General features: G+C 37.8%; 1 protein-coding gene and 2 non-coding genes across 3 annotated transcripts; 2 read left to right on the forward strand and 1 right to left on the reverse strand.

Annotated features, from left to right (window-relative positions):
• Positions 1 to 1,078: 1,078 nt before the first annotated feature.
• Positions 1,079 to 16,770, reverse strand: trim8b (tripartite motif containing 8b). The gene is made up of 5 exons (XM_084741401.1): positions 14,181 to 16,770; positions 6,295 to 6,390; positions 3,414 to 3,679; positions 3,172 to 3,287; positions 1,079 to 2,044 (listed from the first exon to the last, which is right to left on the reverse strand). Exons 1-5 carry the CDS (start codon positions 14,784 to 14,786, stop codon positions 1,344 to 1,346), a joined length of 1,785 nt encoding a protein of 594 aa, XP_084597527.1. The 5' UTR covers positions 14,787 to 16,770; the 3' UTR covers positions 1,079 to 1,343.
• A 6,421-nt stretch (positions 16,771 to 23,191) lies between these two features.
• Positions 23,192 to 23,306, forward strand: LOC146312224 (U5 spliceosomal RNA). The gene has a single exon (XR_014772246.1). It is a non-coding gene; the product is annotated as a U5 spliceosomal RNA (small nuclear RNA).
• A 749-nt stretch (positions 23,307 to 24,055) lies between these two features.
• On the forward strand, positions 24,056 to 24,170 carry LOC146312225 (U5 spliceosomal RNA). The gene has a single exon (XR_014772252.1). It is a non-coding gene; the product is annotated as a U5 spliceosomal RNA (small nuclear RNA).
• The last annotated feature ends 275 nt before the right edge of the window (positions 24,171 to 24,445 follow it).

The raw sequence follows: 24,445 nt of genomic DNA on the forward strand, positions 1-24,445 counted from the left end.
CACGAAACGAAAGAAACAAAGTTTCGGCCACGTTAATTTTTGGTCTCAAGGTCGGCAAGCGTGCGTTAACTTGGTAAGCCAGTCAATTTTTAAACTGCATGTAAGACATTTTAAGGCCTAAAATTCTGATTATTAGATTTTAGACTTTTTAAGAACCCACAGAAACCCTGCTGTGAACTGATTACAGGTCGGTTTTGGCTCCAGTTCCTATGTTTCTTTATGCTGTTTACTACTTGTTTTGATCTGGTCACAGGTAATACAGGACCAGAATCAGTGATATCAATACTGATACTTTTTATTATTAGAAGCAGCTTATGTACTTTCATGTTAAGAGAACAGTGTGTCATCTTTTATGAACTGAGTGCATCTTCAATAGGCTAAATCTGCATATATAAAGGAATCCTATACCTTTCACACTTACACAAAAAGGACATTTTAATATCTTCTAGCTGTAAGGTGTAATATTTTTTCAGTTCCATTAAAATAATTGATGTAGACAGCAATTTGTAGCGAACAGCCGTCCTGCTGCTCACGTTTTTATTCACACCTCTGAACTGAAGATGTGTTTACAACCAACGTTTGCACCAACAGTTGCTCTTTGAGAGACAGAAACTGAAACTGATCCCTTTTTTGGTCTCAAGCCTGGCGATGCTAGAATCGTGCTTCAGAAATGAGACGCAGAATCTCTTGTTTTGATATTTTAGCGTTGCTCTGCCCACCTCTTTCTTTATTAATGTTTAAATCCCCTCTGCTCCCAGCATTTTCAGACAGACTGTTAAATCAAACTCCATTCTAAAATCAGGTGCTTCATGGTAGGGATATATTTTTTCACAGTAAAAACTTTAGTTACACCATCACTAAGAGTCTTTTCTGGTTCACTTTGATCTACAGGCACAATCAGCACACGTCGTTTACTCAGTAAAATCATCCACTTGTCATTCATTAACCTGTGATGACGTTACTGGCACAGGTCTTACAATTTAGCATTTTCAGCCACAGATCCCCTCTTTTACTGCCCTTCACACTTTGGAGAAGTGAAGAAAATCATAAACTGTGTTTTTTAAAATTATTTATGTGCCACTGATTGTTTCCAGTTTGGCCACAACCCTTTAGGAGCGCTTGTTTTCACCCAAAAGGGGGCGTGGTAATTCTTAAGACAGGGACGTGATGTATGCCTGCTCTCATGTAAAGTATAACTGCATTGTGTTTTTCCGGTTAATAAGTGTGCTATTTTGGTGCCTGTCTCTATATCCAAGTGTGTGTGCGTGTGTGTGTGTGTGTGTGTGTGTGTGTGTGTGTGTGTGTGTGTGTGTGTGTGTGTGTGTGTGTGTGTGTCTACTCTGTTAACTGGTGACATAGTGCTTTGTAGAGGGCTGCCCGTACAGCCCATAAAAATCTGCATGTCTGTGCGTCTGTGAGGCGTCTATCCAGTCCCTCACTGCCAGGCCCTGCATGGACGGACCTCCAGAGGCCAGACCGGGAGGAGGAGGGTAGTCCTGGGCGCTGACCCAGGGGAAAGAGCCCGAGCGCGGGTATGGAGGGTGGCTGCGGTGGCCCGACACCGAGGGCACGCCGGAGCAGTAGCAGTTATCCATCGTGCACACCAGGATCTTACGGCCTCCGTATTGAGGCAGCACGGCCTGCTGGGAGGAGTGCGAGGAGCTGCTGCCTCCGGGAGGAAAGTGCGAGGAGCCGAACACGGAGCCCGAGTGGTGGTTGGTCAGAGAGCCGCTTCCGCTCCCCGTCCCGCCGCTCTCGCTGATGTGAGGTGGGCCGCAGGGGCCGAGAGGCTGCTGATTGGTGGACTGGCCTTCTCCAGAGGCAGAGCCAGAGCCCAGGTAGGGCTGCTTGGCTAACGATGAAGAAGAAGACGAGGAAGAGGAGGAGGAGTCCTTGAAACCCGGAGCGGTGTTTTTTCCGACGTTCCCGTTTCCCTCTGGGAAGGCAGTGGAATGTTTCCGTTTCTCTGCTCCAGAACCAGAGCTCTGACCGCTGGGATACGCAGGGACAGACTGCAGGAAGGTCGAGGGAGGAGTGAGGGGAGCTGAGAGAGCAGAGAGAGGGATGGAAATCAGAGGATGAAAGTTAGAATTAAAATAAGAACCAAGGAAACTAAAAAATAAGGAAGGATCATTACATCACTTGTGAGAAAAAGCTCTCGGCGCAGCCATGAAATGTTTGCCACTCAACCATTAATGAAGATTTAGAGATATGCTTATTAATAGTTATAGTTCGTCAGACTAGAATGTAATCTGTTAACTATTTTAGATTCAAAAGTTAAAATGTGATTAGCTGAAATATAAAGCCATTTGTAAATAAATACATAGACTATATCATGACAATTTAAAAGCACAATATCTAAGCTCTGTCTCACATTAGAACAACAACAAAACACGTAGTTTTACCAAGTTGTAACACAGCATGGGATCATGGGAGTTGTCATCTTCACTGTTAAACAACCACCAAAGCTGATGAACAGCACACGACAAGACTCAGGTAGTAATCATGTTAACGGACAAGGTAATGTTAAAGTTTTAGCCGCGTTGAACGACTTCCTTCCTCACTCTCTGACATATCCCATGTGTCCCGTGCTTTTCCGGAAGTTATAGCAACTAGCAGCTAATAGGAAGCCCGCCGAATAAATTACTGATTTGTCTGGGTTTGACAATTGTAATGTAATTTAAGTACATAGCATTCAAAATATACAACATACATTTTTAGACATTTTAATCCAGAAAAGTTACCTATTACAGCTTTAAAGGAACTAATTTTGGGAACTTTTCAGACACCTGGACTCCTGTTTGAGAACCACTGCTGTAATACCTAATCATCTTTGGATACTATTTTGAGACCAACAGCAAGAAAACAAATGTACACATTCAGAAAACATCATTCAGTATTCGCTTAAGCGTATTCTTTCATTTTTCAGAGGCATTTCTTCACCAAAAGTTGTATGATATAAATAAACTAGGTTTTATTGTATTTCTCTCACAGGTTTAAACAGAACTGGCACCAAGCAGAGCATAAAAGGTTGAAAATGGTTTATAATGTAATGACCCTTCCCCCTTCTTTAGTTTCCATGATAAAAACACACTCCTGACAAAAATAAAAACACACTCCTGATGGTAATTATCCTGGATTACAACCTGATAAACGTGTTTGAGGTCCTACCTTCCAGCGTTCTCTTCAAGCTCTTCTCTCTTTTTGAGATTTCAGAGAGGAACAGTTTAGAGTTTAGATTCCCCACTTTATAAGGAGGGAGACTGCTGCCCACACATGCCTGAGACCTGCAACAAGCGCCAAGAGACACGCAAAATTCGAGATAAGACGTCAGCTTGGAAACGTTTTACAGACCCACGGGCATAAAAGTAAGGCGTCCATTTTAAGAATCCGTCATCATCTTTTCCTCTCACCTGTCTGTGAGGATTTTTACAGGCTTGGTGTTTTTCATGAAGCTCAGCTCCTCCGCCTTACTGAAGGCTGTGTGGATGGAGCTCAGCAGCTTCTGGGCCTCGTGGCGCTGCTCCCCCAGAGCCAAAACCTGGGCGGCGTTCTCCTGGCAGAACCGAGCCTGAGCGCGGTCCAGAGCCTCCAGTGTCCGACCGAGATCCTCCTCCAGCAGCTGGTGCATCCGCTGGTACTGCAGACGCACCTCCTCCTTCAGCTCACACACCCTGTCCTGTAGAGAGACAAACATCATCCACTCATCAGGCCTTTGTACAGTGCAAACCAGTTAATCTCAGGCCACTTTATTTATCTTTTTTACACAGTTTCCTTATGAGGATCACACATTTTTACTAACAGGGCTTTGTTTTTAGCAGAACATTAGCAAATACATGAAATGCAGCCTCATAGCATCAATAGCATAAGAACACTCAGCACCTTCAAGCTAATCTATCTCATAAAAACACAACACAATAACAGCTAAGAAATAATTTAGGTAACAGGACTGGACATTAAGATTGACATTCTCAATCACACAACATGAACAAAAACACAGAAAACAGAGTGAGAGGATTTAAGTTTGGTCATCCTGTGGCATTCAGGAGACTCATTTGATGATACTAAATGTTGATCATGTGACTTGCAAAATGTCCCAAACAGGATTGAGTGAAAACCTGGGGACACGACTAAAACGTGTATTATAAGCAACATATTATGAATTTTTGATGAGAAAATGTCTTCAAATGTCTACAGTGGAAATAAAAGTCACACAGTAATATAAAGAAATTCAATTTCTAAAGGACTCTAATCATATTTCATGGTAAAATGTAGTGTTTAAGAGTGGGGACGGGTTAAAAGCCTGGTTTTACTGTTTCAACATGCAGCACAGCTGTTTGAAATGCTTTTGAATTACTGTACAAATTAAATTACTGCACTGTGAATAATTCAAATTCATTACTGTAAAATGCAGTCCAGTGCTGTACGTAAAATATAAGGCGGATGATTATTATAATTGATTTTTTTCCCCTTTTTCTTTCTTTCTAAAGCAGATTACCATCTAATTGACATTTGTATATGTATTACATGAATATAAATTGATGAAACAGACAGCTCTGCTGTATACTGAACTTTATTGACTGTTTCTAACACAGTACAGCTGTTTGAAACACTTTTCATGTGACTCTAATTTGTATTTAATCTAAACAAATTCTTTTCAAATATATACTCTTTTAATTACATAAAATAATAAAACATAAAGAATCTACTGTAAATAAAATCTAAAAGCATTCGATTACTATAGCCAGATCTTTTTCTTTACTTCTCATGCAGATGACCATCTAATTGACATTTTCACTCTTGTATAATACAGTCCAGTGCTGTTTATAAAATATCCTCACCTCCCCCTCACCTCATTTAAATCACAGTAATTATATCATGTCAATATCATTTTGTTGTGGCCTTTTGTTTTCAGTCTCAACCATCGATGTATCTTTAAAGTCAGTATTGTATTGTTTTATTTCTAATGCAGATTACCATCTAATTTGCATTTACACTACTGTATAATACAGTACAGTATTGTATATAAAATATAACTTAGTGCAGTTTCTCTGTTGTATGTTGTTGAATCTTTTTTGGCAGTTTGTCATAAGAAGATTATGTCTTTCACTGAGAGAAAATGATTTTTTCCCCATCATGTAAGTCACTCATTCTTGAGAACAGAAACAAAACCTTCTATCTAGGATTTTTAATTTTACCCTTCAATTATGCTGGAAAATATATGTTAACAGATCAAACTCTTGGCCAACCTCCTCCTAATTTTTTACTTAAATGTAGACGTCAGCTCCGTCAGAAGGAAAATCTTTGTTGATGTCATTTCACAGCATAGTTGTAGTGAATAGGACACAACTTTGAAGAGTGAACATTTTTATTTAAAAAATAGCACATTTTATACCCGTGTTATCAGCAGGTTTTGTTAGATTTAGATTTTGATGGTTTTTATCACATTTTTAAATTGTTTGATATTGTGAATTCTTGTCTGGGACAAGGATGTTTTCTGACACACAGCAAGTTTAGAAATAAAAAAACGAAGTAAACCAAAATATTTTATAAATTCCATATATAAATCCTTAAAGAATAAACTTTCACGAAAAATGGGATTAGAGTGTTGATAATAAAAAATAAAATTTGGTGGGACATAATTTGTCCCAGTTCTCAAGAATGGTTGTGTGACGTGTTAGATTTTGTTTTTAGTTTTTGTCTGCCTGTTTATATTTTGTCCCTGTCTCAATCATTGCTGTCTCTGTAAATCCACTGATGTATTATTTTGTTTTTGCACCAATAAAAAAGACAAAATAGAAAATTAAAAAAGTGCCAGTACAATATGTAAAACATACTATTTATTTCTCTATCTAATAGACATGAACACTCGTGTATAAAACAGTACTGTATATAAAATATAACCTACTGAAGTTTCACTGTTGCATCTCGGTTTGTTTTTGACAGTTTGTCAGAAGAAGATTATGTCTCTGACAGAAAATGACTTTTTTTTCCATCATGCAAGTATCGTGTGAGTAAAGTTAAAAAACAGATTTGTTGTAGTTTTAAAATTGTTTTTAGTATGTTGTCATGTATGAGAAGTCACAAAATGAACACTGATTGGACTACATTATTATTATCAGTGAATTATTTCATCAGTATTTGTATTGGCATGATTTTGTCCCGAGCTTTTTGATCCATAAAAGCGTTTGACCACTATAAGCGGTTTTGACTGTATTATGCAACACCATGTTGAATCTCTGGAAATGTGTGTAGCTGCGTCTACGCCCACAGAGCCGAGTGTAAAAAACATACCTCCACCACACACTTGTCAGAGTCGAGTTTGCAGAGCTGCTCCTCGATCTCCTGCACCCGCTCCTCCACGCGCTCCTGCTGCCTCAACAGGCTTTGCTGCGAGTTGACAAATGGACACAGAGGAGAAAGAAAGAAAGAAAGAAAAAGTATTAAGCTTCAGGAAGTTGTGACCTCTGCTCGCCACGAGCATCCCCTCCCCATGCCGGAGATATTAGAATCCGGGAGCCGGCTAATTTAGTCTCCATCCAACACACAATCCCTGTGGGGGAGGAGGGAGGGTGTGCTGTCATAGCAACCAACAGCTATTTTGTGTTTGCATTAGTGAGAGAGGACTAATGTTGGGGGAGCTGGGGGCAGTGAGCAGAGATAAATAAATGGGCATACGGAGGCAGAAAAAGCTCCAGCAGGCAGGCAGCTAGCTCTCCTCTTTCTACTCCCCCTCCTCTCTGCGCACCTCCTCTCTGTACTCACTCTTTAAAAGATGCACATGTATTCAGGCTGCTCCGTGAGCTACGGCAATGTTGTGGCAACAACACTTGTTATTTCTAGGATGATGATTGCATGTGAGCAACAGCAGACGCGCGCTGGGGCCAAACTCAGATGCCCATCCGGCTCGGCTGTAGGTCAAAATAAATAAAAACACACAATCAGCGGCTCCGTATGAGATCAGCGAGCCTTTATGTCGCTCCCTACATTGTATAAGTCTCACAGTAGGAATGTCATTGACACAGATTTGCTAATCCTTCATGTTATTAATATTTAATGTGAGATATGAATAATCCTCAATCAACATTTAATGAATGAGAAGCTTGTTGAGGAGATGGCACAGAGAAACATAATGTGGTGATGCCAATACGATCCACATTCAAATAAACAACAGTCAGGCTTTGTCAGGCTGTATTTATAGCTTTGAGCTAAATGCTAACATCAGCCAGAGCAGGGCAATATATTGATCTTACATCGATATCATAATATGAGAGTAGATATTGTCCTATATTTTAGATGTAATCATTTTTTGATAGTGTTGTCTTTTCCTGCTTTTAAAGGCAATTTTAAAGTAAAAGTGATGTAATTTTCTGAACTTCTCAGACTGTTCTAGCTGTTCTATTATTTGTCTTCACCCACTTAAGTCATTATATACACATAAATGATGATTATGTGTGAATATTTGCAAAATAACTATTCATCATCTCTGTATTATATGATATTCAGTTTACTGTTATAGAGGAGTAAAGAAATCTGATAATACACACATTTGTGAAGCTGAAATAATAGAATTTGTTAATTTTTTTCTTTAAAAAATAACTAAAAATGATTCATCGATTATTAACATAATTGGTGACTGATTTAATAGCGGACAAATAATCAATTAATTGACTAATTGTTGTAGCTCTAATGGAAGATATTCATATTTGAAAAGTGCTTACTTCAATGGATTTTCTGTCAGTGACTTATGAATCAATCTTATCAAAAACCAAAGACATTCAGTTTACTGTCATGGAGGACTAAGAAAACAGAAAATATTCACATTTGTGCAGCTGACATCAGAGAATTTTGACAGTTTTTCTTACAAAAAAAAAAAGACTCAAAAAGATTTTCAAAATAGTTGCTGATTAATTTAATAGATGACAATTAACTTATTAATCGACTTAATTTCAAAACGTTTTTTTTTGACCAACTAACTGTTCAAAACCTGAATAGATTACATAAAACAAACAAAAGCTGCAAATAATTACATTCAGTGGCTTGAGATATTTAAATCACTAATTTTCATTTCATTTTCTGGACCAAAGGAGTTAAAAAAAGGGGGGGATTGAAGCTATAATTAATCCCATAAGACAATAATCTGTTGTTTTTCACATGCTGAAGGTCTGTTCACATGCCATCATCATCATCGTCATCATCATCATCCTCCAATCATTCCAACTAAACAGCAGCTGATTTTATCATTAGTGATCAGCTGCTGTAGAGCTTGGAATGAAAACCTGCACACTCTTGGGCCTCTGTGGCACATGGTTGGGAACCACTGCCCTAGATATCTTTCTCTCACACTCACACACTCAGACACTCAGACACACACACACACAGACACACACACAAACACACACACACACACACACACACACACACACAGACACACACACACACACACACACACACACACACACACACACACACACACAGTTGGCATGGTTAGATCCAGGACTGTGACCTGGTTGTGCTGATTGATTGAGTTAGGCTCCGAGCAGAAGCCAGGGGAAAAACAGGGTCGAAGGAGCTGAAGCTTCCCAGAGGGGGGGTGGCAACTAAATGTATGGGATACCTCTGGGGGAGGGAGGAAGAGGAGGGAGGGGGTATAAAGAGGCGAGGGTGCTCTTTAACTGTCATTTCACCACAGTGTCTTCTCCATCAGAGACACCAGAGCCAGAGGGAAGGTCGCTCCTCGCCTCCAGTGGCTGGTGGGAGTGAGTGAGGTGAATCTGGTGGAGGAGGGGGGGTCACTGTGGGGTGGTGTGTGTGTGTGTCTGTGTGTGAGTGTATGTGTGTGTGTGTGTGTGTGTGTGTGTGAGCAGAGCGGGTCAGAGGGTTCACTCTGCATTCCTTGATTGCAGTCAACATGGAGGATGTTTTAGTAATCACTACCATGAGGACAAATATCTAAAAAGTGATCAGAGATCAGGGTTGAACTGAAGATGGTCTAAGCAACAGCTGGGCTCCAGTGGATTGATCAGTATTTTTCAGTATTTTTGCCTTATTTATCAGTATCTGCTGATATTTGGCCAATCTGTAACATGAAATTGCAGTAGAGAATTGCCAGGGATTTAATCTGTCCCGAGGTAATTTTAGAAACAGCGCCATTATGGCCAGACAGATACTGGATTTTCCGTCTGACAATAGACAAGAGATATTTGAGGATAAAACGAACAAACAATAATCACAGATGTATAACATGACACAAACACTTTTGATTAGAGCTGCAACAATTGGTCGATAAATTGATCAACAGAAAATTAAACTATTTTGCTGATCGTTTTAGTCAACATTTTGCTGATTCCAGCTTCTCAAATGTTAGATTTGGTGTTTTTCTTTGTTTTTCGTGATTGTAAACTTGAATATTGTTGTAGTTTTGGACTCAATTTATTGACAAAATTATTTATTGATAATCAAGGACATAGTTATAACATTGACGGACTGGTCACACCAATAACAATAACAACAATGATGTGATGAATGACAGCATTCTGTAAATAGTGTTACCAAGCACATGGTGCAAGCTCCAGCTGTTTCGGCAGTTTAGGAAAATGGATATTATCGACCTGTTACTGCTGTACGTTGTGCAGAGAATCAAAAAGAAAAAACAGAAAGATATGGTTTCAATTCAACCCTTCAAAGAAGAGAAGAGTTATGAGAGCTGTCGTCTTTTGAAAACATATTTTCTTTCATACTTTTGTACGAGTTGACGTCAATTTGATTATATCCTTGTGACCCCATCAATGCCAAAGACACTTAAAAGTGCAGTCATTCTTTTTTTGCTTTTGTTTTCCTTTTGTCTGGTTTTGAATCTTTTATATAGTTAGCTTGATTTTTAATGTTGTTCTTTGTCTTGTACTTGTTTTTCTCTCTAGTTGATTATATCCAAAAAGAAATGAGTCACACTGTAACAGGCCTCTGTTGTAAGTCAGATTAATGAATGATTTATGAAATTCTCTCAATTAAAAAAAACATAATAAATAAATAAAAGGGCAGTAAAATTTATATTTTATGTGTAATCTGTAGCCTAGTATTAGATTATAAGCATTTACTAAATTGTAGTCTATACCCTGTAAATTCAGGAGGATTTTGATTGGCTGTCAGTGTTTCAAGTGTTTAGCAAATCGCTTTGAATGTGATCCCAATGATATCGTTCTACATTGTCATTGTTGTTATAGTTGTGATGTGGACTCTGCCATCCACTTCAGTTAAAATGACATATTTATCTTGTTATAGTTATTTTTTTTTGGTGTGGATGGCGCTTAACCAAAAATTAGTAAAAATAAATGTTAGTTGCAGCCCCACTTTGGTTTATGACTAAATACCTCCAACACTAATAAAACATCCCAGTTTGTAGAATAATTAGCAAATGCTTGCATGCTAACATGCAACACTACAGAATAGTTAATATAGTAAACATTATATCCATTTAATGTCAACATGTTAGCATAGAGCCTTAACTTGTAATGGTTTTAACTGTCAATATGCATTTTTTTTTTTTTTTTGTTATTTATCGTTTAACATTTATCCGCAATAAAGTAATATAAATTTATCACTCTAGCTTTAGTTGCCAGTGGGGATGTGTGCAATTAGTTGTCTACTCAATAAAATGTTGCTACCCTCGCTAGTCTACACCAGGAATACTAGTCAGTTAAACCAATGAGCATTTTAGTATGTTGCCGATTAAGTGTTGTGTCTAAGATGTTGCATAGCCATCTGTAAGTAGCCGGGGTTGCAGCAGGCACTAATGCCCGGATGTAAACCAGCAAGGTGGAAAGTGGAACAAAGAGCAAATTAAGTTGTACGACGTACTGACATAAAACCACTTGACTGCATTAATGTGTAACCACATTCAGCACAAGAATAGACATTAACCTGCAAGAAGAGCAGGCTGCAGGTGTTAGATTGACTCTGCAAACCAATATGACATATTTTATTGACCCTGGGTGTTTTCTTACTAAGTCAGCAACCCTAATTTTGAATTTCCACTTAAACGTCAGGGAAATTAGTCATCAGGAACATTTGTAGTTGCCATTACATAGTTTTCCCACCAGAGTTTATGTTTCAACTGTAAAATGTCCCACTCAAAACGCACCATACTTACAATTCTTCTATGCTTATATTTGAGGGATCTTAAAAATGTAACTTTATTTTATGTCCTTATGCTAAAAAGGGAATCGGCTGATATAACATCATATTTTTAAAGATACTAATATCTGTATCTGGGTCAAAACAAGAATTAATCTAGCTCTACTTATAGTAGAGCCTGGTTATAGATCATGTAGGAAAAGCTGCGAAGGATTTGGGGAACACAGCTCTTAAATTCAGACCAGGTCCCACCCGATGGCCCTTCCTGCGCCTCAGGCGACCGATTAACTATACATAAAGCTGAGTCATAGCACCAACAGGAAATACACCCAAACATGACACAGTTGACACCTAAACAGGGTGTAGGGTGAACTACATGAGTCAGTCAGCAGCCGTCATGGTTCTCCCTCTGACTAAACTACTCTGTCACACACCCCTTTAAAACCGAAAAAAAAAAGGAGGACGGAAAACCAATCCGACCTCTTCTCGAACCGACGCCAGCGAGCACCAAACCCCCAGGAACGGAAGAGGTTAATAAAAAACCCAAGTAGACCGCAGAATCAAGTGACAAATCACTTTAATCCCCCTTCCCCTTGTCTCCACTCCCACCCCCACCCCCCCTCACAACTGGCGATCCCTGAGCTAGGATGCACCTGTGCTGGGGAGATAAGGCCCTCTGAGGGCCCCTCATTGTTCCACCCTCGACTGCATTGTTTGTCATTCCAACAGATGAGAACGGAGGCTGGAGTGGATCACAACTGAAAAATGCACAAGACTCTCACACAGGCGCTGAAAAACACTCAAAATGCAATTGGTTCTTAAAATGGGAAACTGTGTTTTTGATTGAGTTAAAGTGACTCAATAAATACATAAACGATTCTGAGCAAATCATCACGGCTTTGAGCGTAAAAGTCTCCACTTCATGTCTTTTATTTGGCTAAAAATGACATTAAAATATCTCCTTTGTTCTGCTGATGTTTGCTTGATGATTACAAAGTGGATAGAAAATGACCTCGTTGGCCCGTGTGATGCTGTTATGAATGCACAAAGCTACACTTTAGTACTTTAGCAGCTCTTAGCCAACACTTATTGATCACTGATGATCCAACAAATTCTTGCAGTTAGGGTAAAATCTAAGGACTATTTTCATTATCTATTAATCTAGGGCTGGGCAATATATCAATATATATTGATATTGTGATATGAGACTTGATATTGTCATAGATTTTGGTTATAGTTATCATGATATGGCATAAGTGTTGTATTTTCCTGGTTTTAAAGGCTGTATTACAGTAAAATGATGCAATTTTCTGAACTCACCAGACTTCCCTATTCGTCCTGCTGTGTTATTTACCTTTACTCACTTTGTCATTATAACCACATTGGGATTATTTATCAAAAATCCCATTGTGATCATATTTCCTGAAAGCATGGATAGTAAAAATGTTGCAACATCGATAAAGATATTTGGTCAAAAATATTGTGATATCTGATTCTGTCCATATCACCAGGCCCTAACAGTATGTTGTTTACAGAAAATGTGTATATCGAGCTATAAATCATATCATGGAAAAGCCTAAAAATATGGAGATATAATTTAGATGGCATATCTACCAATTACTGTCTCATCCATCACAGTTTTCCAGGGCCCATAGTGAGGTCTTAAATGTCTTGTTTTGTTTCAACAAAAGTCCAAAAACAAATGAAGTTCAGTTTACTATTATGGAACATATGACTGCAACTGAATTATTTTCATTACCAGTTCATCCATTGGTCATTTTCTCAATTTTGTCAACAAGCCAATGATATTCAGTTTATTATCAAAGAAGAGTAAAGAAATATTCACAAGACTCAAGACTTTTGACTCTTTTTCCTTAAAACAAACAAACAAAAAACTCCTCAATGATTCATCAATTATCAAAATAGCTGTAATTAATTTAATAGTTGACAGGTAATCAATTAATCCACTTTTCGTTGCAGCTCCAGCTGTTATGAATGCAAAACGCTACATTTTGGTACTTGAGTGGGCACTTAGCTAACGCGTATTGATCACTGATGAATGGACGAGTTCTTGCAAGCAGGGACACGTCAATTGACTATTTTCATTTTTCATTAATCTACAGATTATTTCCTCATCCATCAGATTCCCAGAGCCAACGGTGGGGTCTGAAAAGGTCTTGTTTTGTTTGACCAACAGTCAAAAACCCAAAGATATTCAGTTTACTATCATAGAAGATAAATGGTTGTTGGGAACTAATTAAATAGTTGACAACTAATCCATTCATCAATTAATTGTTGCAGCTTTAATAGAAGATGGTATTTACATTTGGGAAGATGAAACCAGTGATTTTTTGGTTGTATTTGTTTAAAGAATGACTTCAACAATTCTTCGACAAATCTTCTATTGTTTAACTAATGAATGAAGTGGCTAATAGTTTCAGTTCTACTTTCAAGATGTCTAATGTCCATTTCCATGACGATCCAGTGTTGAAGTCAAACTACTAGTTGCAGTTTTGTTTCTGTCACATTGTCAGAATGTGACTACACCCTGACCAGGTATAAGAAGTGAATAAATAAGTCTGTCTGTGTTTAATGCAGCAGTTCTCAACCTGGGACCCATTCAAGGAACCCCAGAAAAATGGGAAATATTTTTATTTCACTGACTAGAACTTAGCCCAATGAGAGAATGTATAAACATGACTAATCTATTCATAGTTTTCACTCTTTTCACTGTCAGTTTACAGTCTATTATCAGACAGGTATTCCTGTAGGTATGTTATGTTTAAGATTACTGTCTCGATTAATTGATTAGTTGTTTCTATAAAATGTCAAAAAATGTTGAAAAACTCCAATTAATCGATTATCAAAATAGTCGGCAATTAATTTTACAGTTGACAGTTAATCAATTAATCATTGCAAGTCTAGATCTCTGATACTACATCTTATCAAATACGGGTCTGATGTGTATCAATCTGGGGGTCCTTGACACCAAAAAGGTTGAGAACCACTGGGTTAATGTATGTGCACAGGTATAAAAGTCTCCTTACTCTGATGTCGTTGCGTCGCAGCTCCACGTCAGTGACGGCATGTCCATGGCTGGGGTGGCAGCGGGCGAAGCAGCAGTACTGACACACCGCCGTCTGCTCCGCCTCGCAGTGATACAGCCTGTATTCGTCGTGCTGCAGGCAGGTCCAGGCCTTCACTGCTTCGGCCTCCACCAACAGGTGACCGAGGGCCGAGCAGGGCTGCTGCAGGTGCGTCTGGACGTGGGACTGGCAGCACGGGGCGTTGCAGCGCAGGCACACCTTCACTGCGGGGAGTGGCGGGCCACGGCGGCACAGGATGCACTGCAGCGCCGGCGTGGTGGCTTTCTCCACGCTCAGGGCGTTGTACTTCTCGACTATGTTGGACAGTTTGTGGTTCTTCTCCAGGCTGGGCTTCTGCGTGTAAGCATGATTGCACTCAGGGCAGCGGGCCAGCGAGGAGTCTTTGGCCCAGGCCTCGCTGATGCAGCCCCGGCAGAAGTTGTGCTTGCAGGGCAGCTGGATGGGATCTGAGAACACGTGCAGGCAGATGGGGCAGATGAGCTCCTCCTCAAAACAGTTCCTCCACGTCTCAGCCATGTCAGAGGCCATCATGGTGCGGGCAGGCATACACTAGTTTCCACTTCTACCAGACCTCTGGGCCTCTCCGCCTGTCTGTCCTCGCAAAGAAACCTGACACTTTCAGAATGAGAGTCTTGAGAAAAAAAGATAAAAACAGACCGGATGGCGTCCTGAAAGATCAGTCTGTGTGTTTCAACCCTTGTGACCAAATTAGACGAGTCTCCCTGACAGGCAGGCAGGCAGGCAGACGACGAGTATTGCTTATTGCTGCAGCATGAAGGCAAATTCCAGAAAATTGACCAGAGAAGGCTTCAGGCAAGGATGACAACACCTTGGTGATTTCAACACACACAGCAGGGGCTGACGTTATACAGATTACAGTAAACGGTGCTTTCCTTTCCTCTAAATCACACACACACACAGAGTGGGCCTGCCTTTATAGCTCCTGTGTGTGTTTATAGGCCTACAGGAAGCTAAAAAGCCTGTCAGCTACAGGTAAACCATGAAATGCAAACAAGGCACAGAGAACTAAAAACCTACACCATTACTCATATGATCATGAGGTGAATCAATCTCTGTATAGCACATGAAAAGACACTTGATCCGTTTCCTGCTGCCTGCTCAGGCCCTTCTTACCTTGAGAGCTTCCTTCGGATTATGATTGACTGTGGACCAATTCAGACCAACAAACCAAGCATGAAAACCATGAGAAAGGACTGCTCCAGTCCAGTCCACACCCTGATTACTATTCACACACACACATACACACAAGAGAGCTTTTTAAACCTGAATCTGTTTTTATCAGGACCTCAAGGACGCTTGAATCCCTCAATAATCACAACGCAGCGCAATGCTTTTGTCCGCTGAATCATAAATAAGTCTCCGAGCAGCCTCCACCTGCAATTTAATTATACATAGGCAAGGAAGGAGGCAAGAAATGCTGTTTTACAAGTCAGATCAACACCACAGCCACCTTCAATTTTGACATAAAAGCGACATTTTTCTCTTCCTCGCATATCTGTGCACAAGGCCTCGGCTTTTTCTTGCAGTTTTCTCTCGACAACAAAGGCCTTATAATCTCATTAAACAGAAAATCATACCCGGGCCATCATTTCCAGGCTGTTTACTGCATAGTTAATCGTTTTAATAGTCGAGTCCAGCTCCTGCCTGCGCACAAAACAAAGGGTTTTAGGATCTGCAGGAATGTTGGCTGCTGTTGCAGAGCCTTCTGGTTTCCCCCCTCCGACACATCTATCAAATATCTCCTCTCACACTGCTTATTATTATTATTGTTATTTAAACCCAGCCTGTTTTTACTTTGGTCTCCACCTTATTCACCTATTGTCGCCTCAGCCTTTAGCCAACAACATATTTTTCTACTTCCTTATCGGGATTAAATAAATTACCTCAGACGTCACCTCACCATTTTCTACCATAGCACAGGTACACATAAACACTACATTGGCACTATTTTCTTCCGCTAACACGAGCTACAGTCATTATCGTTTTAAAAAGCAGCCATATTTATATATTTAACTAATAAAAATACAAAAATATACCCTGCTAATCTTAAAGGGGACGTCGCTTTTTCTGTCCTTGTTAGGGGTAGCTGTCATCAGCCATCTTGCAAATCCTCATTAAAAAAAAAAAAGAGAGAAGCAGATATCCGTCGTTAGGGAAAGAAGGCTGTTAGATAGCTGACCTACACACACATGAACGTCTTTATAGAAGAAAAACACGCCTTTCTGTCGTTATTGTAGGTCCAAAAGGAGCAGTCTCTGTCCCTCTCGACGTGGTTTATTTAGTCGTGGTCTTTTAATCTGCTCGCTGTGTCCCGGTGAGTGTGAGGAGGCTTCGTGGTTCATAAAAATCCAACACGGTTGTGAATAATAATTGGTGTTTTCTCTCTCTCTATCCCCCCCTCCTCCTCTTTCTTTCTCTGTCTCTATCGGTCAGGCTTTACAGAGAGGAGGAATGCAGGCGAGCTGGACTGGTCTCCAAACCAGCGTCGACACCACCAGTATAACATCGCACTTCCGGTGCGGATTTTCAAAATAAAACACACCCTGGGAGCACAAACTGAGGTCAAAAGAACACTTCAAATTTATATAGAACAAAGTCAATTAATCATCCAGAAACATTTAATAACACAAAGCTAGGAATTTCACAATAGCTACGTTTGTTGGACAATTGTGACAATTCATATTGTACCAGAAATAACTGTGATAAACAATATTATTTAATTTTAAGACCTTCTTGTGCCACTAAGAAAACAACATTACTACTACTACTACTCCTAATAATAATAACACACACCAAAATATTAAAATATGCTAAATTAAAAGAATAAGAGAAACTCACACTACCAAAATAATAAACAAAATGGACTCTCTGACTCTGTTGACAAAAACTGCACTTTAATATTAAGGGGTATAAAGCACAGGGGTAGAGAGAGTCAGCTGGTTATACTGCCACTTTTTATTGCCACTGTTTTCAAACAATGTTGACAATGTACACAAAACACTGCTGGAGTTTCCCAGGACAAAAATGAATCATCCAAAGAGTTTTATTTTTTCATTTATGGCTTGTATGGTGTAATCCAAGTCTCCTAAAGCCCCAACATGCCACTCACTTCATTCACTTTAATTGTTTGGGAGATTGTGCAACACTGTTTTCCTGTGAAACTCCAGCAGTGTTTTATGGACTAAAAAAAACTAAACAACATTCTGTACTGCACAAGTTCCTGGTACTTGTACTTAAGTTGAGTATTTCCATTGTATGCAACTTTACACTTCAGCTCCACCAGATCTCAGAGGCAAATACTGTCCTTTTTACTTCAATAAGTGTATGTTTTTAGAGAAGGAGTGCAGTCGATGACAAGGCTTGATAAAAGCGTAAAAAATATAAAACAGCATCACAAAATGAAATAGCACTTACTTATAGTGTTAAAATGCATCAGTTTTAAGCTGTAATGGAGGATATGTTAAATAGAAATTCTGTTTGACTTTCCATAAAAAATAGGAATGCATGATAAATATCTGGCTGAATAAATCATTGGCTGATATTGGCATATATTAGCCCAAAAAAATCAGCTATACTAATATCTGATTAAACAAATTATGTCAAATGATTTAATTTGGATTCTTGAGCAAACTGCTCCATAGAAGTCAAAGTATTTGTGAAGTTTTCTGATGAACTTCACTAGAAAATATGAATCACCACTTGAAGAGTCAGACCTGTTCTTTGTTTGTGTTGTCATAGTGATGTCAGTTAGATTTGGTTCAGTCAGAGCTGTGGAGACTTAAATTATCCATCTTTACTCAGTACAGTTTAATCTTTTGTACCCTCAGGAGTGCATAAACTACATGCTGAATGAACAACGATATGATACGATATGATACGATATTTACAGGTATCACAAAGTCTGCCACAATACGATTTCAATTTGTTTCAATTTTGGGGTCTGTGATCGATATTAGACGATATCATATGTCCATTTAGGACGTTTGTTTACATTTATGTCAACTCACTAAAAACAACTAAACTATGATTCAACAACTCCAGACTGAACTCCAGACATTTGTGACGCAGTCATGGCATGGGAATTTCAAAATAAAGGCGCATCTTGAAACACTGAGCTGCACTCACCATTGATTATATTTTTATTTTTGAAATTATCTGTTATTTTACTGTTATGAGAAACAGGTCATTATCAGTTATCACATCAGTTGAAAAAATACATATTATGCATCCCTATTAAAATATTCCATACTTGCATGTACTTTACTTCAGTGGTGGAATGTAACTAAAGTACATTTACTCAAATACTGTAACACTTAAAGACACCACAAGGAGTTTTTCACTGGTTATGAAACAGTCTCAATTTAATACCAATGCCTCTTGAGGTATCCCTCTATAGATAGATGCATTTATTGTCACTGCATGTAAAACACAATGATACTGTTTGACCTACATAAGAAAAAGAGACCATCAGAAAGAAGATCGGCTATTTCTATATATATATAGTAATTCTTAATGGTTGCTACCAGGTCAGATTCTCCTTAAAATCAGATAAAACAAGCTTTTCACAGACAGATAAAAATAAGCAGGAGGAGATTTTTATTTAGATAATTTTATTATTGCCATAAGCTTTAGTGGTTATGGCCACAAGCAACTTGTAGCTTTAATACAAACTTTTTTACATTTACCAATGGACTTTGGTTGACATGAGGTACCCATGTTAGTTTGAACTTCCCAGTTATGATCGCATGAACATAAGTTCTAAGTCATAAACTCGTAAATTTGCATTTCAAGAATAAAGTCAAAATGGCGAAAAATAAAGTGAAACTTTACTGTGAGGCATGAGAAAAAAAAATACCAGGAGGAGTTTTTTTGTTTTTCTTTTTAAATTTTGACAATGAAGTAAAAATAAAAGTTGAAATACCATTTTGAATTTATTCTCAAAATGGTATTTTAACTTTATCATTGACATTTAGACTTTGCAAACAGAAATGCAAAATAAATTTAAAGAAATTCCTCTGATTTATTTGTTCCTATTCTTGGCACCAATACTCATCAATTAATCATCTGGTAATCATCTGGTGCAAAACAACCCAACCCTTATTTCTGAGGAAAACACTGACTTACTGAAGACTCCTATGTAACAAAACAAAAACAATGGCTGCATGAAAGCTACAATATGACGCTTTATTTTGAAGCTGAATCACTGAGCTTCCTGTATGATTCAGGCTGTCTCTGTCTGACCTGACGCAGTTTCTCGGCAACATCAGCCGCCCCCTCCTCCTTTCCCTCCCCTCCGCTCCTCTCCCTCCCTCCTTCCGGATCAATGCTACGGCCGTCACGTGACCTGTCACACAACTGATGTGTGTCACGTTTTAACCGGGAGGAGCTGGGGGACGAACCGGGGAGGAAGGGCAGGAAATCATACTTAAAAGGCTTACTGCATTTGTTAATGGCCTGGACGCTCATGATGTTCCTCTGGGGCAACACTGCATATCTGTGTGTGTGTGTGTGTGTGTGTGTGTGTGTGTGTGTGTGTCTGTGTGTGTGTGTGTGTGTTGCTACACGTTGGTGTTGCAGGAAAATATGACTGTAATATTCCTGCATTATTCCCTCAGAGACTAAAGGTGCATTTCACATCACTTTGGCCAAATCTAGATTAAAACTAGCAGGGATTTTCTGTCACTTTATGGTTGTTGTTTTTAATAATTCTGAATATCATGAAATAACACATAAAACTTACAATATAATATTTCATACTCACAGTGGTGTAAGCAGTACTCATAACCTTTACATGAATAAAAATAACGCTGCAACATAATGAAAATACTCCATTACAGATTAGCCATGTTTTCAAAATTTTATCTTCAAAAAAGTACAAAATTATTATAAAATTGACTTTAAATATCAAAAGTAAAAATACATATTATACAGAATTACAGCAGAATATACAGAATTCGTCAATCAACAGAAAAATGATCATTGATTACTTTGATAATGTCATTTTAAAAACAACAGTACCTCAAATATCTCTGGTTTCATCAGCGCCAGTGTGAGAATTTGCTAATTTTCTGTTTTATGTCATTTTAAGCTGAATATTGCTGAGTTTTCAACTGTTATTCAGACAAAACAAGACATTTAAAGAAACTTTTCACTATTTTCTGACTAAATAACCACTTTATAAATCCAGAAAATAATCAGCAGAGTTAGTTGCAGCCCTTCCCATGATGAAGCTGTATTTTATCAGCTTCATATTTGTTTACAGTCAGGTAGTTTAATCAGTATCGTAATGATGCACAAGTGTTTTAAGATGGTCGTTTTTTATGTAAAATCTACATCTGCAAAGTAACTGTAGCTGTCAAACTAATGTAGTGAAATTCATCAAAACTTCTACTTCAGTATTTGATTAAAATAATTAGGTACTTTCCACCACTGCATACTCACACTCATCTGAATAAATGATTCCGGAAAGCAGAAATAATGTGATGGAAACAGATTTTTCTTCCACCCAAAGTTGTTTGTTATTATTTGAGAGAAAATAATTTCCAAAATGTAACAAATTAACATTCAGCGTCCTTCTTTTTACTTTCATCTACGTACATTTTTACACAAGTGCTTAATTTTTATTCTGTAATATTATAATATTAATACACATGTATAATATTCTATTGCAGTGAACTGCAGTAAGATTAACACATCAAGACACATGAATGCAGCATCACTGCATTGAAGATTATTCCCTCCAAAAGAAGGATATATTTTCTAATATCTTTACTATAAAGAGTTCCTATTTCCAACACCAAACAAAATTGCACTGCCAATGAATGCCCGATCTAACATATCTTACGATATAAACCACACCCACTTCCAGTTTTATATCAAAATACAGACAGATAATTTTGTTTGTTGAACAGACACAGATACAGATTGTTAGGTCTCTGAGCACCTCTGCTCATTACTTGTGGAAGAAGTATTCAGATAATTTACTTAAGTTAAAGTGCTGATACCACGCTGTGAAAATACAGCACTAAAAGTTCTGCATTCATCACCGTACTTCAAAGTATGTAAGTATTATCAACAAATTTACTTAAAGTATCCAAAGCGAAAGTATCCATTGTGCAGTAAAATTATCTCTGTCAGTGTTTTACTATTATATCTGATGTTTCTAGATTTATATTACAGCTGTATTAATGTGAATGTTGCATTTTACAGCTGTAGATATTTAAGTTTGAGCTCAACTTAATGACTTTATATACTGCTGGGTCCATGAATCTACAGTAGTGCATTATATCCATCATATGTTTGTAGCGCCACTGAACCACGATTATCTAATAAGACAGAAAAACAGGCCTGTTTACAGCTTTGTCACAATGCATTTTCCAGCTAATTCAAGAGAGTTTTTAAACATTTTATTTAATATGAGAAGGAGGAGAATTTTCTCAAGTTGTAATCTGAAAAGTAACTAGTAACTAAAGCTGTCAGACAAATGTAGTTACGTAAAAAGTAAAACATTTGCTTCTGAGACGTCATGGCATACGAGTATAAAGTTCTCAAGAAAACTATGACATGGATGAAGAATCACTGACTCAATTATTCACCCTGTCTGTAACAAACTGTAAAACAGATGATGTTTGCACTGATTCAGAAAGGGTCTGATTACGTTATGATACTGTTTCATAATATATTGGCTGGGAAGCCCCATAAACTCCCTAAATACAGTTGTTACTTTTGGGAAGTTTGTGGTGGAAAAATGATTCACATCAGTTATTTAAATAAAAGCATAAATACCAGAATGTAGACCCACTACAAGGAAATGAAATCAGAATTTTACTCGAGTACAGAAGCACAAGCGCAGAAGGCTTCTTTAACAGTTTAAAAATATTATATTTTTGAATGATTATCAATGATGCATATGCATAAGCAGCATTTTAATATTGTAGCTCCTCAAAAAACAAACCTAATTTTAGCCACTTTATATATTGGAAAGGTAGTTTATTCTATAACAGTGCACCATATTTTATAAATCATCATATCTTCTGTATGTAAAATCTTTATCTGCAAAGTAACCAGAGATTTCAAATCAATGTATGTTTTTTTTTTTTTAACTACTGAGAACATATCCTCAGCAAGTAGTACAACAGTGCAAAAATACTCTGTTGCAAGTAAAAGTGCTTTTTTTTTTTACTAGGAACTTTCAGATTTTGCCCTGCGATGAACTGGCGCCTTGTCCAGGGTGTACCCCGCCTCTCGCCCAATGTCACAAAAATGAATGAATGAATGACTTTCAAATTTTGTTGATTTTGGGGGCCCCTGTGGACAAAAGTGGTAGTATTCCCTCCACCATAACCAAAAAATATAACATCAAAAATAAAATCATCTTACTAAAACTCTCCTCTTGCTTCCTTTTAAATGTATGATTCACTGTAACTTTAAACGGAAAAATGTAAACACGAGCTCGTTTCATCCGATTTCAATAGGAATTCGACCCAGTGGCAGACATTAAGAATAACTAGGCAATATGGATCTCTCTGATGGTCTAATGGTTTGCTAATGTAGGCCATATAGAAGCATTAATATTAACTCCTTGTAGCAGCAAAAGTACAAAAGTATTAGCATCAAACTTTACTTGAAGAACCAAAAGTAAAAAGACCGATCTTGCAGAATGATCCATTTAATATTTACTATTTTACTGGATTATAATTTTTAATGCATCAGTGTTAACATCACTGCATTGTTTCTGTAACTTTATTTACATACCACTCTACACACAACACAAGAGAATGGGCTTGTGAATGCCCCCATCCCTACCTCCCACCCCCATCATTGTCACTGATGGGGGTGGGAAAATACAGTCTGTGGTATCAACGACACACCACTGGTGAAGTGCCTGTCTCTGTACAAGTGACCAGCCTCTCAGCCACTTAAAAACCAGATTACTCTGATTTCTCTTCAGATCGTATAAATCTTTCGCCTTTTACTAAAGATTTCCGTGGAGAGGATCACTAAGAGTTATATTCAATTTTTTGATGCCCCACTTCATTGTGGGGTTCTCTCACTTGTGAAAGAAAATATTAATAGATTAAGATAGCAAAAACACAAGAAGGTCAAGATTTAAATATTACATACATGTGATTATTCAAGTATCACTTTATGTAGTGTGTAAGTGTACATGATCATAAACATATCTTCCACAATCTAATTCTTGATACTGAAATTCTACAAGGACATAGTTTAATAATTTAATTTAATAGTTTAATTTATCTTTCTTTCTACATGTTCTACCTGTCAATATTTACCACACAGTATCATATCAAATGTCAGCTTAATCTTTATAACACATAAATAAATTGTGAGGGGGCGGATCTTAACCAAACTTTCATATAAGGTTATTTAAAAGTGGGTCGACTAACGTGACTGTGAGACATGATGGCTTTGCGGTCTTGCTCTTTTTATTTTATATATATTATTTTTTTTTAAAAGTTTTTATTTTATTCTAAAATTCACCAAACTCAATAAGGTAGTGATGTTAAGATTTTCAAGCAAAAGCACAATCCCATCATGCCTTGCTCCTTGCTCCATAGCTTGAATGGCTAAATAATGCCATATATGATTTTTTTAAACATTAAAAGCCCACTGTAATTAATTTGTTTATTTTTCTGCACATGATGTGGTCTGGGTTGTTGTTTAAGTAAATTTACAATAAAGAATGAATCTGAATCTGAAATTCAACAGTGAACCGTCACTTAAGGTAGTGTTGTCACCGAAGTGGTCGGTCTGTGTATCTACAGGAAGTCAGATCACTCTTGTTTCGCTTCAGATCGTATAAATCTTTCGCCTTTTACTAAAGATTTCCGTGGAGTGGAACAACAAGAGTTTAACTCAATTTTTTGATGCCTTGTTACTAACAGGGTTACTTTTCCTTGTTAAAAACTAAAAACATTTATAAAGTATAGATAACAATATCTCATTTTTTGTGTCCTGTTGTTAATCAGTCAATTATCCTTAAAAGCATTTGGACAACAAATGTTCAGTGTGCAGAACAGTCTCTTCCAGGGTGATTTAATATGTAAGTTATTATTTGATTAATAGCACCAGTTGGATTAAATTTCATGATGAAATAAAATCAGGTGATTACTGATCTTCTGAGGGGAAACTCCTGTGACAGAAATAAGTACAGATAAGAAAAA

This window comes from Lutjanus erythropterus, chromosome 17 (assembly GCF_056507025.1).
Source record: "Lutjanus erythropterus isolate fLutEry1 chromosome 17, fLutEry1.hap2, whole genome shotgun sequence".
In the NCBI taxonomy this organism is placed as follows: Eukaryota; Metazoa; Chordata; class Actinopteri; order Lutjaniformes; family Lutjanidae; genus Lutjanus; species Lutjanus erythropterus.

Coding starts and splice junctions, on each gene's coding strand:
- trim8b (XM_084741401.1), bottom strand. CDS start 14,786: ATGCCTGCCCGCACCATGATGGCCTCTGACATGGCTGAGACGTGGAGG. Junction 6,391..14,180: donor TGCGACGCAACGACATCAGA/GTAAGGAGACTT, acceptor GTCAACTCGCAG/CAAAGCCTGTTGAGGCAGCA. Junction 3,680..6,294: donor CTGACAAGTGTGTGGTGGAG/GTATGTTTTTTA, acceptor GTCTCTCTACAG/GACAGGGTGTGTGAGCTGAA.